The sequence below is a fragment of the Exophiala oligosperma genome, assembly GCF_000835515.1.
Source record: "Exophiala oligosperma strain CBS 72588 unplaced genomic scaffold supercont1.3, whole genome shotgun sequence".
Classification (NCBI taxonomy): domain Eukaryota; kingdom Fungi; phylum Ascomycota; class Eurotiomycetes; order Chaetothyriales; family Herpotrichiellaceae; genus Exophiala; species Exophiala oligosperma.
The window spans coordinates 228,521-244,215 of record NW_015622820.1 but is presented as its reverse complement, the minus strand read 5'-3'; the positions used below and the strand labels follow the sequence as shown (position 1 = coordinate 244,215).

General features: G+C 49.4%; 4 protein-coding genes across 4 annotated transcripts; 3 read left to right on the top strand and 1 right to left on the bottom strand.

Moving 5' to 3' along the window:
* Positions 1-1,526: 1,526 nt before the first annotated feature.
* Positions 1,527-2,821, top strand: PV06_02935 (uncharacterized protein; the record flags this gene model as incomplete). Its single annotated transcript, XM_016403680.1, has 4 exons — positions 1,527-1,772; positions 1,849-2,269; positions 2,332-2,379; positions 2,508-2,821. The coding sequence occupies 4 exons, from the start codon at positions 1,527-1,529 to the stop codon at positions 2,819-2,821; spliced, it is 1,029 nt and encodes a 342-aa protein (XP_016264685.1).
* A 5,866-nt stretch (positions 2,822-8,687) lies between these two features.
* On the bottom strand, positions 8,688-15,331 carry PV06_02932 (uncharacterized protein). The gene has a single exon (XM_016403677.1). The coding sequence runs from the start codon at positions 15,027-15,029 to the stop codon at positions 13,959-13,961; it is 1,071 nt and encodes a 356-aa protein (XP_016264682.1). The 5' UTR covers positions 15,030-15,331; the 3' UTR covers positions 8,688-13,958.
* Positions 9,250-11,773, top strand: PV06_02934 (uncharacterized protein; the record flags this gene model as incomplete). Its single annotated transcript, XM_016403679.1, has 2 exons — positions 9,250-9,347; positions 9,379-11,773. 2 exons carry the CDS (start codon positions 9,250-9,252, stop codon positions 11,771-11,773), a joined length of 2,493 nt encoding a protein of 830 aa, XP_016264684.1.
* PV06_02933 (uncharacterized protein) lies at positions 12,399-13,856 on the top strand (the record flags this gene model as incomplete). Its single annotated transcript, XM_016403678.1, has 2 exons — positions 12,399-12,697; positions 12,752-13,856. The coding sequence occupies 2 exons, from the start codon at positions 12,399-12,401 to the stop codon at positions 13,854-13,856; spliced, it is 1,404 nt and encodes a 467-aa protein (XP_016264683.1).
* Positions 15,332-15,695: the final 364 nt, after the last annotated feature.

Genomic DNA, 15,695 nt, shown 5'->3' with positions numbered 1-15,695 from the left:
TGTCTGAAACACACATTTCAAATAACCTTCCGGGCCAACGTCTCCTTCCAGGCCCCAAATCAGATGGACAGGTCTATGTACGCGTTGCAGCGTTGAATGGCGGATTTGTGACGTTGCCTGAAAGGCTTTTTGTCACCGACGCCGACCCCGACAAAGAATCTACAGTACCATCTCTGTGTTTTTTAATCGAACATCTAGTGTCTGGGACGAACAAAGTCGAAAGAGTTGTGTTTGACCTGGGAATAAAACGGGATCTTGACTCTTACGTTGAAGGGATGCGATCACACATCAACAAGAGACAACCTATCATTACTTCGCCGGATACAAAGGATAGTTTGGTCAGAGGAGGTCTCGACCCTTCCAAAGACATTGACTATGTTATACTAAGGTAACTACTCCGTATCTTTACCAAAGATATACACTCGTCGCTATCCTATTCTCCCTCCCCCCATTCCGCCGAAGCAAGACAGATTACAAAGCTATAAACTAACTGCTCTGATAGTCATGTTCACTGGGATCATATAGGAACGCCATTGGACTATCCCAAGTCCAGATTCATTGTCGGGCCAGGGACAATGTATATTCTTGAACATGGGGCACCTCATTATTCAAAGGATATGATGGAAATTGATCCTTTACCCATCGAGAGAACTTTTGAACTTCCACCAACAACTCCGGGAAACAACAAAAATCAGATGTCGGCCTCTAGTCCTCCTCAGCAGACCCAACACGAATGGCAAGAAATCTCGACATTACCAAACGCAATTGATTTCTTTGGTGATGGCAGTTTCTACTTGGTTGACAGCCCCGGGCACCTTCGGGGACATATCAACGCGCTGATGCGAGTCGACCCCGGGAAATGGGTCTATCTGGGTGGCGACTGTTGTCATGACCCAAGAATACTGACAGGAGAAAAAGGTATCGCCACTTACGATGATGGTCATGGTGGGATGAGAAGCGTTCATTCCGATTTACCAAAAGCCCAGAAAACCATCGAGACAATCAAAAGATTTTTGGAAATCAATGGCAATGACAAGGTCGAGTGGGTTGTTGCTCATGATTTGGGTTGGGCAACAGATAATCAAGATCGATTCTTCCCTAGATGGATGTATTAGATTAGGTACTGTGAAGTACTCATCCCAATTTTATCGAGTATAGAGTATGTCTAGCAATAATTCAACCTACAATATGAGCATATCCAGATGTACATTGGTACTCCTCCATATGACTTGTCGTCTGTCGTTTGTGGAGATTCTCCAACAACCCTTGCCGTATATCCGCCTCCTCATAGACACATGAGTATAAGTCTCTATCTCCACAAAGTAAATATCATGTGGAGTTTGGAGAAGATGAACCTCACACTACGGAGTACGAGGAGACAACTCTAGCGTTTGTTCCGATTGAGTTCACACGAGGCTCTTGAATTGATATTTGGCTGAAAAGAAACACAAATCATTGTCAAGACAATCATCGCTCCGTATCCCGCTTTGTTCAATACCAGGATCGAACGATAACCAGAAAAGAAAATGCCCGAGTCACTTCAAAATGGCACGACAATGCCAAATGTCGTCTATGGTTTCATCGGTTTAGGAAACATGGGATACGGCATGGCCAAGAATTTGAGACTGTCAATGCCGAAGAATTGCAAACTTTTGGTTTGTGAATTGAATACCGAACGAAGAAATCAATTCGTGTCTGCCTTTGGTAAAGAAGGAGGAGGAGGAGGTCCAATCGAAACTGCAGAATCTCCAAAAGAAATAGCAGAGAAATGTGTATGTTGTTTTGTTGCCTTTTATCCGACGATATCAGAACAGAGATGCTGACCCTGTTTGATTTTGGGGATATCAGGACATAATCATCACAAGTTTACCACATGGTGATGCGGTGAAAAAGGTGTTTATAGACCCTAAAACGGGGTTGCTATCGATTTCTCAACATTCTCAGTCCGGTACCGGTAACCGAAAATTCTTTTTGGAAACATCAACAATCGAAGTACGAACATCAAATGAAGTTCTTGAACATGTTCAAAAGTCTGGGTTGGGTGATTTCATCGACTGTCCCGTTTCTGGCGGTATACCTGCTGCGGATCAAGGAAATCTGACATTCATGGTCGGTGGTACTCAAGAGTTACTCGACAAGGCGAAACCAGTACTGGCGACCATGGGAAAGTCAGAGAACATCATCTTCTGTGGTCCTCCTGGAGCAGGATTGGCAACGAAACAAATCAACAATTATATCGCCAATGTTTCTTATATTGCACTGTGTGAAGGTATGAGACCACTCTTTGGAGCACGCTCTCATTGGTCTATCATGGGACTAATACATGTCTAGGAATGAATACGGGCATAAAGTACGGTCTTGACCCAAAGGTTCTTACAGGTGAGGCTAGTCCAACTCATCCCCATGACTTCCCTTCTCCACCCACGGCACATCTCTGCCGCCGTCGCTGTCTTGTTGTCTTGCACGTTACGATTGCAACTCTCCAAAAGCTAATCAGGCTCATAAAGATGTCATCAACGTCTCCAGTGGCATGTGTTGGAATTCGTTACACATGAATCCGGTGAAAGGGGTACAACCGAACTCGTCATCCTCCAAAGACTTTGAAGGAGGTTTCAAGACCGAATTGGCAAAGGGTGTCATGGACATGACGGTACAATTGATGGACGATGTGGGTGCGAAGCACGTCATGGGTAACGTCGTGACGGACGTCTACGCCAGAGCCGTCAAGCACCCGAGATGTGCGGACAAGGAATGTCGAAGTATCTACAGACTCTTTTCCGAGAACGAAGGCAAAGATTTGGGAAATACAAAGATTGATTGAGTAATCGAGAACAGATTGAGAGCGTCATCTACTTTCGATACCATCTACTCGGTACTTTACATAACATAGACCTCACACAACGATTACTACTCACTAGTCTCTCTCTTGGGATCCAGGTTGTCATCACTCCCCAATTCGAATGACAACTTTCCCCCATTGTTTTTGGTCCCACAGAAACTCGTATGCCCTTTTTGCCTCGTCAAAACCGAACGTTTCATCGTCGATGACGGGACGAATGTCGTGAGCAGTCATGAACTCATTCATTGCCAAAAACTGTTGTTTTGATCCCACATTGACTCCTCGAATGATGGACAAGGTCGCCAAACAGTCACCAAACGAACACGAAGATGCAGCGTCCTTGCCACCCAAAAAGCCAATCAGCGAGATAAGTCCTTCTATCCGTACGGCTTTGAGGGATTGTTCCATCGAGGAACTCCCACCGACTTCTATGATATGATGAACACCTTCACCGTCGGGACTCAAGGTTTTGGCGAGTTCCCCCCAGCGAGGATTTTCCTTGTAATTGATGACGTGTGTGGCTCCCATCGCTTTCAGTTTTTCGGCCTTTGCGGTCGACGACGTAGTGGCGACGACGGTAGCTCCGGCCGCGAGGGCAAATTGCATGGCAAACAAACTCACTCCTCCAGTACCTTGTACCAATACAGACTGACCTTTTTGTAATGATCTGGACGGTAAACCGTAAAGGGCGTTCCAAGCGGTGACAGCGGCACATGGTAATGTGGACGCTTCGATCGTCGTGAGGTGTTTCGGGATGGGCACCAGCCCTCGTTCTGGAAAAACAGCGTACTGACGGAGCACACCATCCAGGTACGTCCCCAAGGTCGTCACTCTTTTTGTCGGTGTGAGTAGTCCTGACTGCCAACCTTGGTGGAACAATGTAGTCACTTTGTCACCGACTCGAAATTCGTCGACCTCGGGACCGACGGCGATGACCACTCCAGCCCCGTCCGATACCGGTACAACATCTTCGTTCACCGTCCAGGGGTAGTTGCCTTTCAAGATGGCAACGTCTCGGTAGTTTAATGATGCCGCTTCGAATCGAACGAGACAGTCATGGTTTCCGAGTGGAGGTATCGGTACCGAATCTTGATATTCCAACCCGTCAAAGCCACTCGTACCCGTACTCGTACTTTTGGTCGGCTTGATGACCCATCGAGATGTCACCGCGGGCAACGACATGTTTGTTACAAGTACTAACAGTATTGTGACGAGACTGTCTCTTTTGGTTGGCAATGAACAAAAATTGATAAAGAATTAATTGCTGAAGGAGTTGCTCTCTACACCATTTTGGAGTAACTTTTGGTAAGCAAAGCAAGTGGAGTCAAGCAGAGTATGTATTGGCTGAGCAACCTACGAGGCTTGGTTGGAGAAAAGGGAGTATCATCATCATCAAGTTTACAAACAACACTGAATGGACACTACCGGACTAAGGGATCTAGAATCTGGGTGAAGGTAATCCTAGGATTGTCTGTGAGAGAGAAGCGGTACCAGATTGATGCCTACCTAGCTAGACTTGGGGGAAACTCGTACGGTGGTCTGAAATCCTCCTCGATTAACCAGCAATCAATCCTACAAGATGTAGGTCCACCCCCTCGATTCATCAACCTTGGATCAACTTTTCCAATCTCTCCACGACCACATCGTCGACGTCCAAAACGCCACCTGCTTTGATTTCCGCCCTTCTTCGGTTCGACCTTTCAAAAGGCATCCTCAAAGCGGCTCCCGAAAGGGAGGGAGCGGTATGAAAAGCCTCGATGAGTTTACCGACTTCCCTCTTGAAATCACCCATCGGTCTGAATTTCGACGGGTCTATAGCCATGATGAAATAACCAAAATCCTGCAAGTCTTGAGGCAGAGCAGGTGAGCCGGCCAATATGCCCAAAAGTTGAACCGCAATGGCCAGTCCACTTCCCTTTGCGCCACCCCATACCTTCAAAGCTCCCTTTAGAGCTTTATCAGGGTCCGTGGTCATTTCCCCATCTTCGTCGTAGGCCGTGTCTGGAGGTAATTGTTCACCCTTACGTCTTGCCAGCATCGCCTGAGCGTGAATGATTTTGGATGTACCAATGTCGTAGATGATTGGCACTTTGGTGTCCGTAGGCACCCCTATGCAGAATGGGTTCGTACCGACCAACGGTTTGAAGGTTCCTTCCGGTGCCACCCAAGGTGTACAGTTGGAGGCGATGATGGTGACCAAGTCTTCGGCGGCGGCCATTTCAGCATAGTAGGACAACATCCCGGTGTAGTAGGTGCCATTGGCCCCGACGGCGGACACTCCAGACCCCTTGGCTTTTTGGATGGCGAGTTTGGTGGCTTTGTGCGCGACCAAATACCCCAGAGTGTCGTGACCGTCCAGTTGAGCCGAAGTGGGTGATTCCGTGGTGACCTCGATGGACGACGGTGGTTGGTTTTGTTGCAGACCGGCGAACCTGTCGGCGATGCTGAGGATCCTAGCCAACCCTGCGATCCCATACCCTCGAAGTTCACTGTCGATGAGATGATGAGATATCGTCGCCGTATCTTCTGGTGAATATCCCAATTTCGTCAAGGCCTTGTTGGCCAGATCTTCGGCTTTTTGAACAGTGACTCGCATTTTGGTCACTCCGTACGGTAGCAGGCTCGACAAATGTGGCGTGTCTTTATCTGTCGTCGGGATAGATCAAAAAAACACCGGCCTCGAGAGACTGTTCTAAAACGTGATTGGTATAAAAATAGTAAGTGAAAATACAGCAGTTGCAGGTTCAGACACTCTTATTATTATCATTATTATTATTACTACCTTGCTTCAACTTCCCAAATCCTTTGCGGGGATTTCCACTCGAGTTGGTGGATGATCTTTGGGTGAGTGAGAGAGAGTGTGTCTCTTTTCTTCGTGGAGAAATGGATCCCGCTCAGCGTTGGAGAAGGAATTGTTCGGCTCGCAATCGACGACGACTACGAGTTGCTGGAGGTGGAGCAGTTCGATATGGACAGACACTTCGGAGTACACCACTACACTACTACAACTACCCAAACCCCGGTCGAGATTGGCGTGGAGTGAGTGGAATGAGCCTCACCCTACTCTGTGACGCCAGAACACACACTCTACCTAGGTAGGGATACGGAGGACTCAACTGTATTTCATTCCCCCGGACTCCAACAAAAGACACCAAAAAACGTGGAGACCGCTAGTAAAAACCACCCATGCGGAGTGTCATTCGCTTATTAGCAACTCATTTGAAAGGGTGTAAAAAGGTTCTCGACCGTTCGCCGTTGCATAAGTACCCGACTGCTGATCTTGTCTTCTCTGAAGGGTTGTTGAAATTGCCTCGCATCTAGTCTGATTCATTGTTCCCCCAGAATTCATTGAAATCCAGAACCCACCAACTCGACACAATGGGTGGCGTCGACGCAGAGCACGTCGAGACGAAGAATGAAATTCACAACCTCGCGGTCGATCGTCAACATGAACAAGAGGTACTCGCTAGTCAACTCGAGGGAGAGGAGAAGAAGATCAAGCGCATCGTGCGTAAACTCGATTTCCGCCTCGTCCTGACCATGGCCGTCCTTTACGTTTGGGCTTTTATCGATCGAGGCAACCTGGCGAATGTAAGGATCTCAACACATGACATTGGTCGAACGTCCTGCTAATCCGTGCCTTTTTAACCCAGGCCAACATCGCGGGTATGGCCACCGATCTCGGACTCACTGGCAACAACCGATATTCTATCCTTACCATGATAGTAAGCGAGTTTTCTATCCTTGACCGAAAAGTGCAAAGCATCCTAACCTTCTCTCTAGTTCTTCGTCGGTTATATCCTGATCGATGCGCCCGCTACTTTTATCGTACGAAAGGTCGGGGCCATTGTCTGGCTGCCAACAATTGTCGTGTAAGAAGATGAAGAGAATTTCTCCTGTGAAAATACCTGCTAACCATAAGAAAAAGATTATGGGGGTATGGGTTGATCGACTATGGCTCGCATACAGCAGACTCACATTGAACAGTGTCATCACCATCGGTCAAGGCTTCTGCCACTCCTGGGGTGCCTTGCTGGGTATGTTGTCGAAGTAACAACATCCGAGACCATGCTGACGTATCATGTAGCCTGTCGTGTTCTTCTTGGATTCCTCGAAGGGGGTCTCATTCCTGCGGCAATGTTCCGTGAGTCTCGACGCGCCTCTCGACCCGTCCATCACTAAAGATTCTCCTAGTTATCAGTGTGTGGTACACTAGATATGAAGCACATACCAGGTAAGTGTCGTTGCGGTCATATACCGTTGGTCGATACCATTCGCTCACGCTCAATAGACTCGCCCTTTTCTACGTGGTGGTGAGTACTTGCAGACCTGAGTCGTTGAAAGTATCGTATAACATGTCAAGGGTATCGCTTCGACGGGAGTTTCGGGTCTCCTCGCATATGGGATAGAGAACATGGACGGTGATGCCGGTCTGGCAGGATGGCGGTGGATCTTTATCATCGTGAGGCGTTCCATGACACTTCCATTCATTGCAAGAGTGAGCTGACCCCTCTGACAGGAAGGGATCGTCACATGTTTCTGTGGTTTGGCCGCATATGTCACATTGGTTGATCTTCCAGAAAGAGGTGAGTAGCTTTTGGATACCTCGAAGAAATGATCCACGGATTCGTCTGACTCCTTTCCCTGTTAGCCACCTTGAGAGGTCTCTTCGGTCTTTTACCTCCTTTCCTCACGGCCGAAGAAGCAACACTCATTCATGCACGGATCGAGCGAGACAGGGGTGATAGTGTACCCGAAAAATTGACGGTCAAGAAGATGCTCGTTTGTGCCAAGGATTGGAAAATCTGGGAATTCTCATCCTATGTCATGTTCAATGTGAGTTACTTATAGTTGTTGTTGTTGTTGTCAAGTGGACGCTGAAACAGGAGCACCTAACTGACATCTTACCAAGAACACGGCTCTATATGCTTTTGCATATTTCCTACCGGTCATCTTACAAAAGAGTCTTCATTATTCGACCTCCAAAGCTCAACTCTTCACGTTTCCCCCGTATGCTGTAGCAGTCCCGGTATGTCGAACCGTCCGATGAGATGTCCTCTAGGTACAAAACTGACTGACCGATACAGTGGATTCTCTTTTGCGCCTGGATCTGCGACAGACTGAAAGTGAGAGGTCCGATGCTGGTCTTCAACAGTTCGTTGTACATGATTGGAGTGTGCATGTAAGTGATCTTGCCTGCCGCAAAGAGTGCCCAAACTGACGACAAAACAGTACTGCATTTTGTGCGAATCCTCATGCACGATACGGAGGTGTCTTTATCGGCGTCATGGGCATCACTGGCAACGTAAGATACTCTCAAACCGCCAGGCGCACTGTACAACCATGGCGTAGCCTACACCGTGGGTAAATGCCTGCTGACTCTCCCTAGATCCCAACTAATTGGGCGTACGCGCACAACAATGTTGGTGAGTTTGTCGATTAATCGGTCTTGTAAATTCAAACTTCTGACTTCTAGTCTAGTCGGTCAAGCAAAGCGTGCTCTGTGTGCTGCCATGATGACCACCGGTGGTGGCATAGGAGGCATCATTGCAGGCAACATATTTCAAGCCAAAGATGCTCCAGCCTACAGAACTGCTCTGATCATCTGTATCGCATTCCAGGTGAGTACTCAAAATACTGCAGCACGCGCAACCATCAACTCAACGCTTTTGACAGGCTTTCAATATCCTACTGGTGGTCAAAAACTTCTTCTACTTTGCGATAGCAAACAAGAAAGCAGACAGAGAGGAGTTGATCATTGAAGGGACCCCTGATTTCCGATATACATATTGAGAGTAGCGCATGGTGCCGAAACAAATAGGTTCTCTCTTCCGAAACAATTGTATCGTGGGGAAAGGGTTTGCAGATGGAAAGTGATAGTGAGATGCTGGACCGCCAGGATTGTTTGTTTGATCGTCGACTCGAGATCTCGACGATTGGCACTGCTCGGCCGACCCCAATAAGACAAGTATTTTTGTGTTGACACAGTCATTTCTCATTTGGCAAACCATGTCCTCCGGCGTAGTGTAGTATCCAGTTCTGAACGACGCAAAGAAGTTTTGCTGGTAGCTCCACCTCTCCATGTGGCTGTCTCAGGGGTCTCCACGATGCAGCGAAAGTCTAGACCTGCTGGAAGTGTTTCCCACAACGTCTGGGGTGGCAAACACGGGAATGTACTCGACCTCGGCTGATGGAGGCTTCGTCTCCAAATCGAGGGAGCATTCATATACTCGCGCATGGCCTCCTCTCCACAGGCACATTGATGTGGAGAATCTTCCTCTCATTCTTCCCCATCCGTACGGAGTAGCGACTCGGTTGTATCATGGAGTCAGCAGCTTCGAGCCCGAAGAAGACTCTGCCGTGCAGGTTCTGCAATAGGCGCTTTCGTCGCCTTGAACACGTACAGCGTCATGAACGGACTCACACTAAAGAAACGCCGTTCAAATGTCCGTGTGGCAGGTCCTTCAGCCGAAGGTAGTGCATGTCCCGGAGCAACAACCTCTTGGACGTGAGTGGTGACTGACCTTGACTTCAACTAGGGATCTCTTGCGGCGACACGAAAAGGCAGCCCACGAGGGCAGATCTTGCGGTCGCTATGTGTCGCCAACACTGGCGACGTCGACCCCAAGCAATACCGTGCCGGCCGTGGATGGCATGAATGTGACCTCCCCCGCGACGGCACATCAGCCAACGATCGAGCATACCACTGCATCTCTCTCCGTTGCCCGTCAGGTGGAATCCGGTCAGGTCCAGGAGCAGCTCTCCATCGAATCCCTGACGAATCTGGACCATTTCGTGCCCAACCTCAATGACGGTGGCCAGCTCAGTGCCCTTGCGGGTGTCGCCTTCCCCTCCGCCGAGTCGCAGAATCCCGTCGTCACGCAAACTGTAGAAACAAGTTCAGAAAACGTCAGTCCCACGCTGGATTTCTCCGACATCTACAGCCAATTCGATAGTTTCAACACCTTCCTTGATCTCAACGATTTCAACGGATTGATCCCGCCGGACTATGCTTTGGATCTTGGATTGCAGGATCTTGCCTTCACTTCAGAACTTCCACAAGTTGCCTTCAATGACAATGTCCACGTCGGCCATGATTCAGGGGCCCACAACGGCCGAGTCGAACCAGAAACCTCCTTTTCCAGATTTGGCTCACCCCTACCTGCGCTCCATTTTGAAACTCGAGAACAAGCATCTCGACCGTCTGGCCAAGCTGAACCCAATGCCAATTTCCGACCCGTGTGGAAGATATCAGGGCACCAGTATCGGCAAATTGTTGCCAACATCCAGAAGTTTGACCATGTCTTGCCGAAAGATTTCAACATGCCTTCCAGGCACACCATGTCCAGGTTCCTCGAGGGTGCGATCAAAGGTTACTATGAGCACCTTCCGAATCTTCACGTTCCGACATTCTCACCTGTCCATGCTGCTCCAGAACTGATACTGTCGATGTGTGCAATAGGAGCCTTGTTTCGTTTCGAGGCGCACCGATGTCCAATGTTGTTCCACGCAGGAAAAGCAATAGCATTTGAACAGATAAGAATTCAGGAGCAGGTGAAACGGGACGACAGCACTAGTTTCCACAGTCGAATCCCTCTCTCAACATCTCTGGACCAGAACAACACTCAGCGGCCTGATGAATCCGGTGGTGGCTATGTTGGTAACTCGGACAAGAGTATGGACAACGTCTTCGATCCACAAACGCAGACCTTGCAGGCGCTGATAGCCCTCATGTGTGTCGGTGCCTGGGGATCTCAACCAGGGCTTGTCAAGGAATCCATCGCTTTGCAGAGCGTGGCTGCCACCTTGGCGCGTGACGATGGGTTCTCCCGGCTGAAAGTACCGACGTCTTCTTGTACAGGCATGTCTGAATGGCATCGTTGGGTCCTCCAGGAAGGTCGAAAGCGAACCAAGTTGATGACATATTGCCTGCTGCAACTGGTCTCCGTTGCCTATCACATCCCTCCACTGATACTCAACTCCGAAATCGACTGTTGTCTGCCCTGTTCGGCGAAAGTGTGGAACGCGAGTAGCGCAGAAGAGTGGGAGGAAGTCAACAAGTCGTCCCCGTTCAAGGAGGTCCCCTTCCGTGAAGCCTATGAAAGCATGTTTCACAGCGTAGATTCACCACCGACCCCCATCGCTTTATCACCGATGGCAAACTATGTGTTGATCTTGGCCATCCTTCAACACCTGTATCTTCGGCGTCAGACACTGGCGAGCTCCAAACACTCCCTGAGCTCCGAGGACATTGGTGAGATCAGTCGGGCTTTGCGGTGTTGGCAAACGCGCTGGGAGCGCTCTCCAGAGTCCATCTTCGAACCTTCCTCGGCGACAGGTCCTGTCGCTTTTACATCGACGGCGCTGCTGAGGTTGGCTTGGATCAGGCTCCATTCTGACATGGGACCGTGCAGGAACCTGGCGAGTCGGGACGCCAGTGTCATAGCCTCGGCGTTCGAAAACAGTCCACCCCTGAAGCGAGGGCCGGAACTCATACACCCAGTGCTTCAGGCCGCCCATGCCCTCTCCATCCCCGTGAGAATGGGTATCAAGTATGTGGCCAAGACACAGGCCTTCACCTGGAGCGTCCAACATTCATTCTCCAACCTGGAGTGTGCCATCTTCCTCAGCAAGTGGCTCGAACTCATCGGAGTGGCTTCGGGCAACGGCTCGTTGGACAAAGAGGAGGTCGTTTTGGTTCAGATGATTCAGAGCCTGTTGACAGAGACGGGTCTCTTCGACAGCGACATGATGCGCAACCTCGCAGATCGGCAGGACCAGAAACAACGGATTCGCTGGCTTGCGACGGCTGTGGCTAGAATGTGGGCGGAGATCTTCAAGGGGACGCACGTCTTTGACATTGTGAATGTGATAGGAGCCAGCTTGACAATATATGCCGAGTCCATGGAGACGACGTATACACCCGCGAACTGATCGTAAGAGATATGATGGTAGCAGGGTCTGTCCTCTGAGACGACGGACGATCTTCAGACGGTTGCGAAGGTGCCATGATAGATACAGATACATGGAAAAGTGCAATGTTGCTCTCAAGTACTGACCAAGTATGGAAAAGTACATCTGCACCAGATTCTTGTCACCACCATTAATGGAGACGTATGGCCATGTCATGGATGTATCAAGCCCTTGGTCTACTTTGTTCTTTGTCAACACCATCGTGGCTGCAAGATAGAAGTCGATAGATAGCTGGACTATTGCTGAGCCTGTTTCGTACAAGATGATTCCTTCTCGTGCGAGGCTGCTATATACCTTTTTACATTCATTCGTAAGATGCTTTCTCAATAGCCCATCACATTTATTTTTCCAACAATCTCTTGCACTCTGATATCAAGATTGACTGTCAATTGATATCTGTGAGATTCAACTTCGCCCCTCGTGTTGGAGAAGTTTCTCCAATTGGGGATGTTTTGCCCATCTTTTTCTGATCGCAACCTCGCGGTGATTCGTAGTTCGAGCCAACATTGTTCCTGCTCAAACCTCTCATTGCATGTGCATGCCGAGCTATACATGATACTGTTTTGTGTGAAACAGAGGGATCAACATGGCTTCCACTGGTGCATCGAACGGCACTGTGCCGCCTACCAGTCTGACTCGACTGGCTGCGAGACGCATACAGTCGATTGCGGAAGGGCAAATCTCTCCGACGTTACGGCAAAAGGTGGTTGTATGCCTGATTGACTACATTGCCGCAGCTCATTCAGGACTTTCGACCCCATGGGGCGAGGCGTTGATTAAATATGCCACCGCTCAATCTGGTTCACCGGAGGCTCAGGTATGGGGGACCAAGACCAAAGTCTCCGCTGAGACGGCAGCCTTTGTCAATGCCGCGCTGGGTCACAGGTAGGTCATTCATTCTATTTCCTGTTGCTCTTCTTTTTGTTCTAATGAGATCAGCACTATCCGAGATGACATGCATCTCGATTCTTGTTCTCACATCGGCTCCATCGTCCTCTCTGCCGCCATCGCTCTTTCCCAGCGACATCACTGGTCTGGTGAGAAGTTGATCAGAGCGATCGTGGCAGGATATGAGATGTCGGCTCTTCTGGGCACCGCCATACGCGCAAGTGGCAAATTCAACCCTCACTTCCGCCCCAGCGGGCTGGTGGGAGCTTTTGGTGCCGCCGCCGCTGCAATCGCCGGTGGGAGCTGCAGCGAGGAAATCGCTGTCAGCGCATTGGGTTTTGCTTTGAATGCAGCATGTGGTGTGAACGAATGGGCCTGGGCTGGAGGTTTGGAGATCTTCACTCAAATGGGCACGGCAAGTCGCGCGGGCATCCAGGCATTTGACCTTGCCAAAACCGGAATGTTCTGCAGTGATACGGTACTGGAAGGAAAAGATGGCCTTTTTGAAGCGCTGGGTGTTGGTTCTTCAGACGCTAGTGTGACCTTCAAAGATTGGATCAGCCGCTCTGAAATCGGCCAGGGCATCATGGATGTTCACTTCAAACCTGTCGCCGGGTGTAACTTTGCCCAAACTCCACTGGCTGCGGCGCTGAGGTTGCGTCTGGATGACCCTCAGTCCGTTCAAATGATCACCATTGTTGCCACATCACAAGCCATCAAGTACCCCGGGTGTAACAATGCTGGGCAACTGGAGAATATCCAACAGAGTAAGATGAGCATTCAGTATGGCGTATCTGCAGCACTGGTTTACGGTCGGCTCGACGAAGAGGTCTTCACCAAGGTCGACGACCCGCGCATCATGGATTTGATGAGTAAATGCGAGCTATTGACCAACGAGCAATTCAATATAGACTTCCAAAGAGGCCTACAGCCCGCCAAAGTTGAGGTCAGGCTGGCGGATGGGCGTCTTGTAGAACAGCATTTGCCTGACGTTCCCTGGCTGACTTTCGAGGAAGTGGAATCACGCTTTCCCTTTGAAGTGGCCAAGTTTATGAGCAAGGAAAAAGCAGCAGAGATGATTGCCTCTCTGAAGCTCTTGGGGAACAGCGGACAAGTTGCAGATGCTTCTGAACTCTTTGCCGCGGCTGCGATCTGATAGATAGAGGTTGCGACCCCCTTCCTTCAGTTAGGATGTCGTGATAGGAAGGGAGTCATAGAAAGATAAAGTAGACCAACTGCCACAATGGTAGGAACTGGTTCATGATCCACGTTGAAAAAGTTCTCGCGCCTTGAGATTGATTATCAAAGTAGCTTCTTTCAACGAAGAAATGGTCGGGATGTCTGGCGCCGCCGACGTGTTGATTTTGTGCGGCATATCACCATCAGTCTCTCGCGTAAGCAGCAAAGCGTCCAGTGAAGCTTCGGTCGCTCCGGCATAGTCCTTCTCGTACTCGTCACCAATATGAAGCCACAGCAACTCCCCAACTCGGTAGCCCGCACTTTGTGCGGTTTTCTGCATGTATTCAGAGACATTCGTACTTGGAGAGTCTCGAAGGGCCACAGCCTTTCGGATAATAGGCAATACGTGGACTAACTTCTGGCCTTCGATCCAGGCGTCCGGGTCTGGCTTCTGGCAGTCCGTCTCGTAGCTGGTGGAAAGGAAGTCTATATCATTGTCGCGGCTATAAGCGAGAGCTTCGTATGAAAACAGTCCGTCTAGACGTTGTAGTTTGGCATCGGTCCACGCATTACTGAGTGCGTCACCGATACGGCGCTCGGGAGGTTTGGCCTGCACTGTCAAACCGAGCTCCTGAAGAACGGTGGAAACGCGAGGGTCAGAATTGGTGACGACGCCTGTGGCGATGAGGGGGCCATCGGGGTCGCTGAAATCCTTTTTGAGAGATCGAAGAGCTTGGAAGAAGGGCCATACATCTGGGTAAAGTTCGTAGGCGTCTCTCCCGGCAAAATGACGATACAGCAGGGACCCTAGGTTCCTGGGCAGCTCAACATTTTGGTCGACGACTTGTCCAAAAGCTCGATCAATCACCTTGGTCCACCACTCTTCCGGACTTTCGAGTTGCCCTTTTCCGTAGTTTGGGTATGCGGCATTGTAGTGCTTGAATGCCTCTTTGAATGAAGCGTTCAGTCGGTCAGTGTCGACGTTGTCTTTCAAGCCCGATTTCCGAGCAAGGTCGATATATTGCCGGGCCACTGGTTGCTTGAAACGATATAAGGTCCCCAGGGCATCAAGGGTGACCACGAACGTAGGAACACGTTTTGGACTGGTGAGACTCTTGAAAAATGTTTGAAAGTTCTGGAAGACTGACATGCCTGTGTTATTGATTTGCTGTGAAGGAGATGCTGTAACAATAGGTAATCAACGAGGTGAGTTGGGGGAATCTGACTGTCTAATTAAAACATAGCATTGCGATGGCCAGAAAGTGATGTTGACGCAATACGATTCCTGTCCAGTGCTCCGAATGTCGAAGTGAAGAAATTCAAACAAGCGCGGGTAACCGGTACGTGAGCCTCATCCCTTATTTTCTGTTTTTATCATTTTATTTTCAATGATACCAACTTGTGAAATATAGACGGGAGTGACTATGACTCAACCAATGTAAGAGGGTCGTGAGAGCAGCGTAAATAAAAAGACGACTGTTCTCTCGGTAAGCCTCTGCGCCACGGTCAAAGGTCAACGGTGAGAGCAGTTCGATCTTTGAATCTCTGGTGCTTAGCAATCCTGCGCTGATGCGTGATTTTAAGCTACTGAACTGTGCCTGGGGCAGGTCGAACATGCCTGGGTTACCGCTAAAAGGTACCTAACCAATAAGGCATGCACCTATAAGCATTATCTCGTCACGGTAAGTTCGGGGTACCTAAACCAACGTACCTGACTTGTTACAGTAGGTGATCATTTCCCGCTTTCTGCCCCTTGCATGTTTACCTCATCAATGGCACTAGATCCATCGAAAAAGGCTCGCTGTTTAAACCGACA

Bases quoted from the DNA above. Each gene is read 5' to 3' on its own strand.
- PV06_02932 (XM_016403677.1), bottom strand. From the start codon at position 15,029: ATGTCAGTCTTCCAGAACTTTCAAACATTTTTCAAGAGTCTCACCAGT.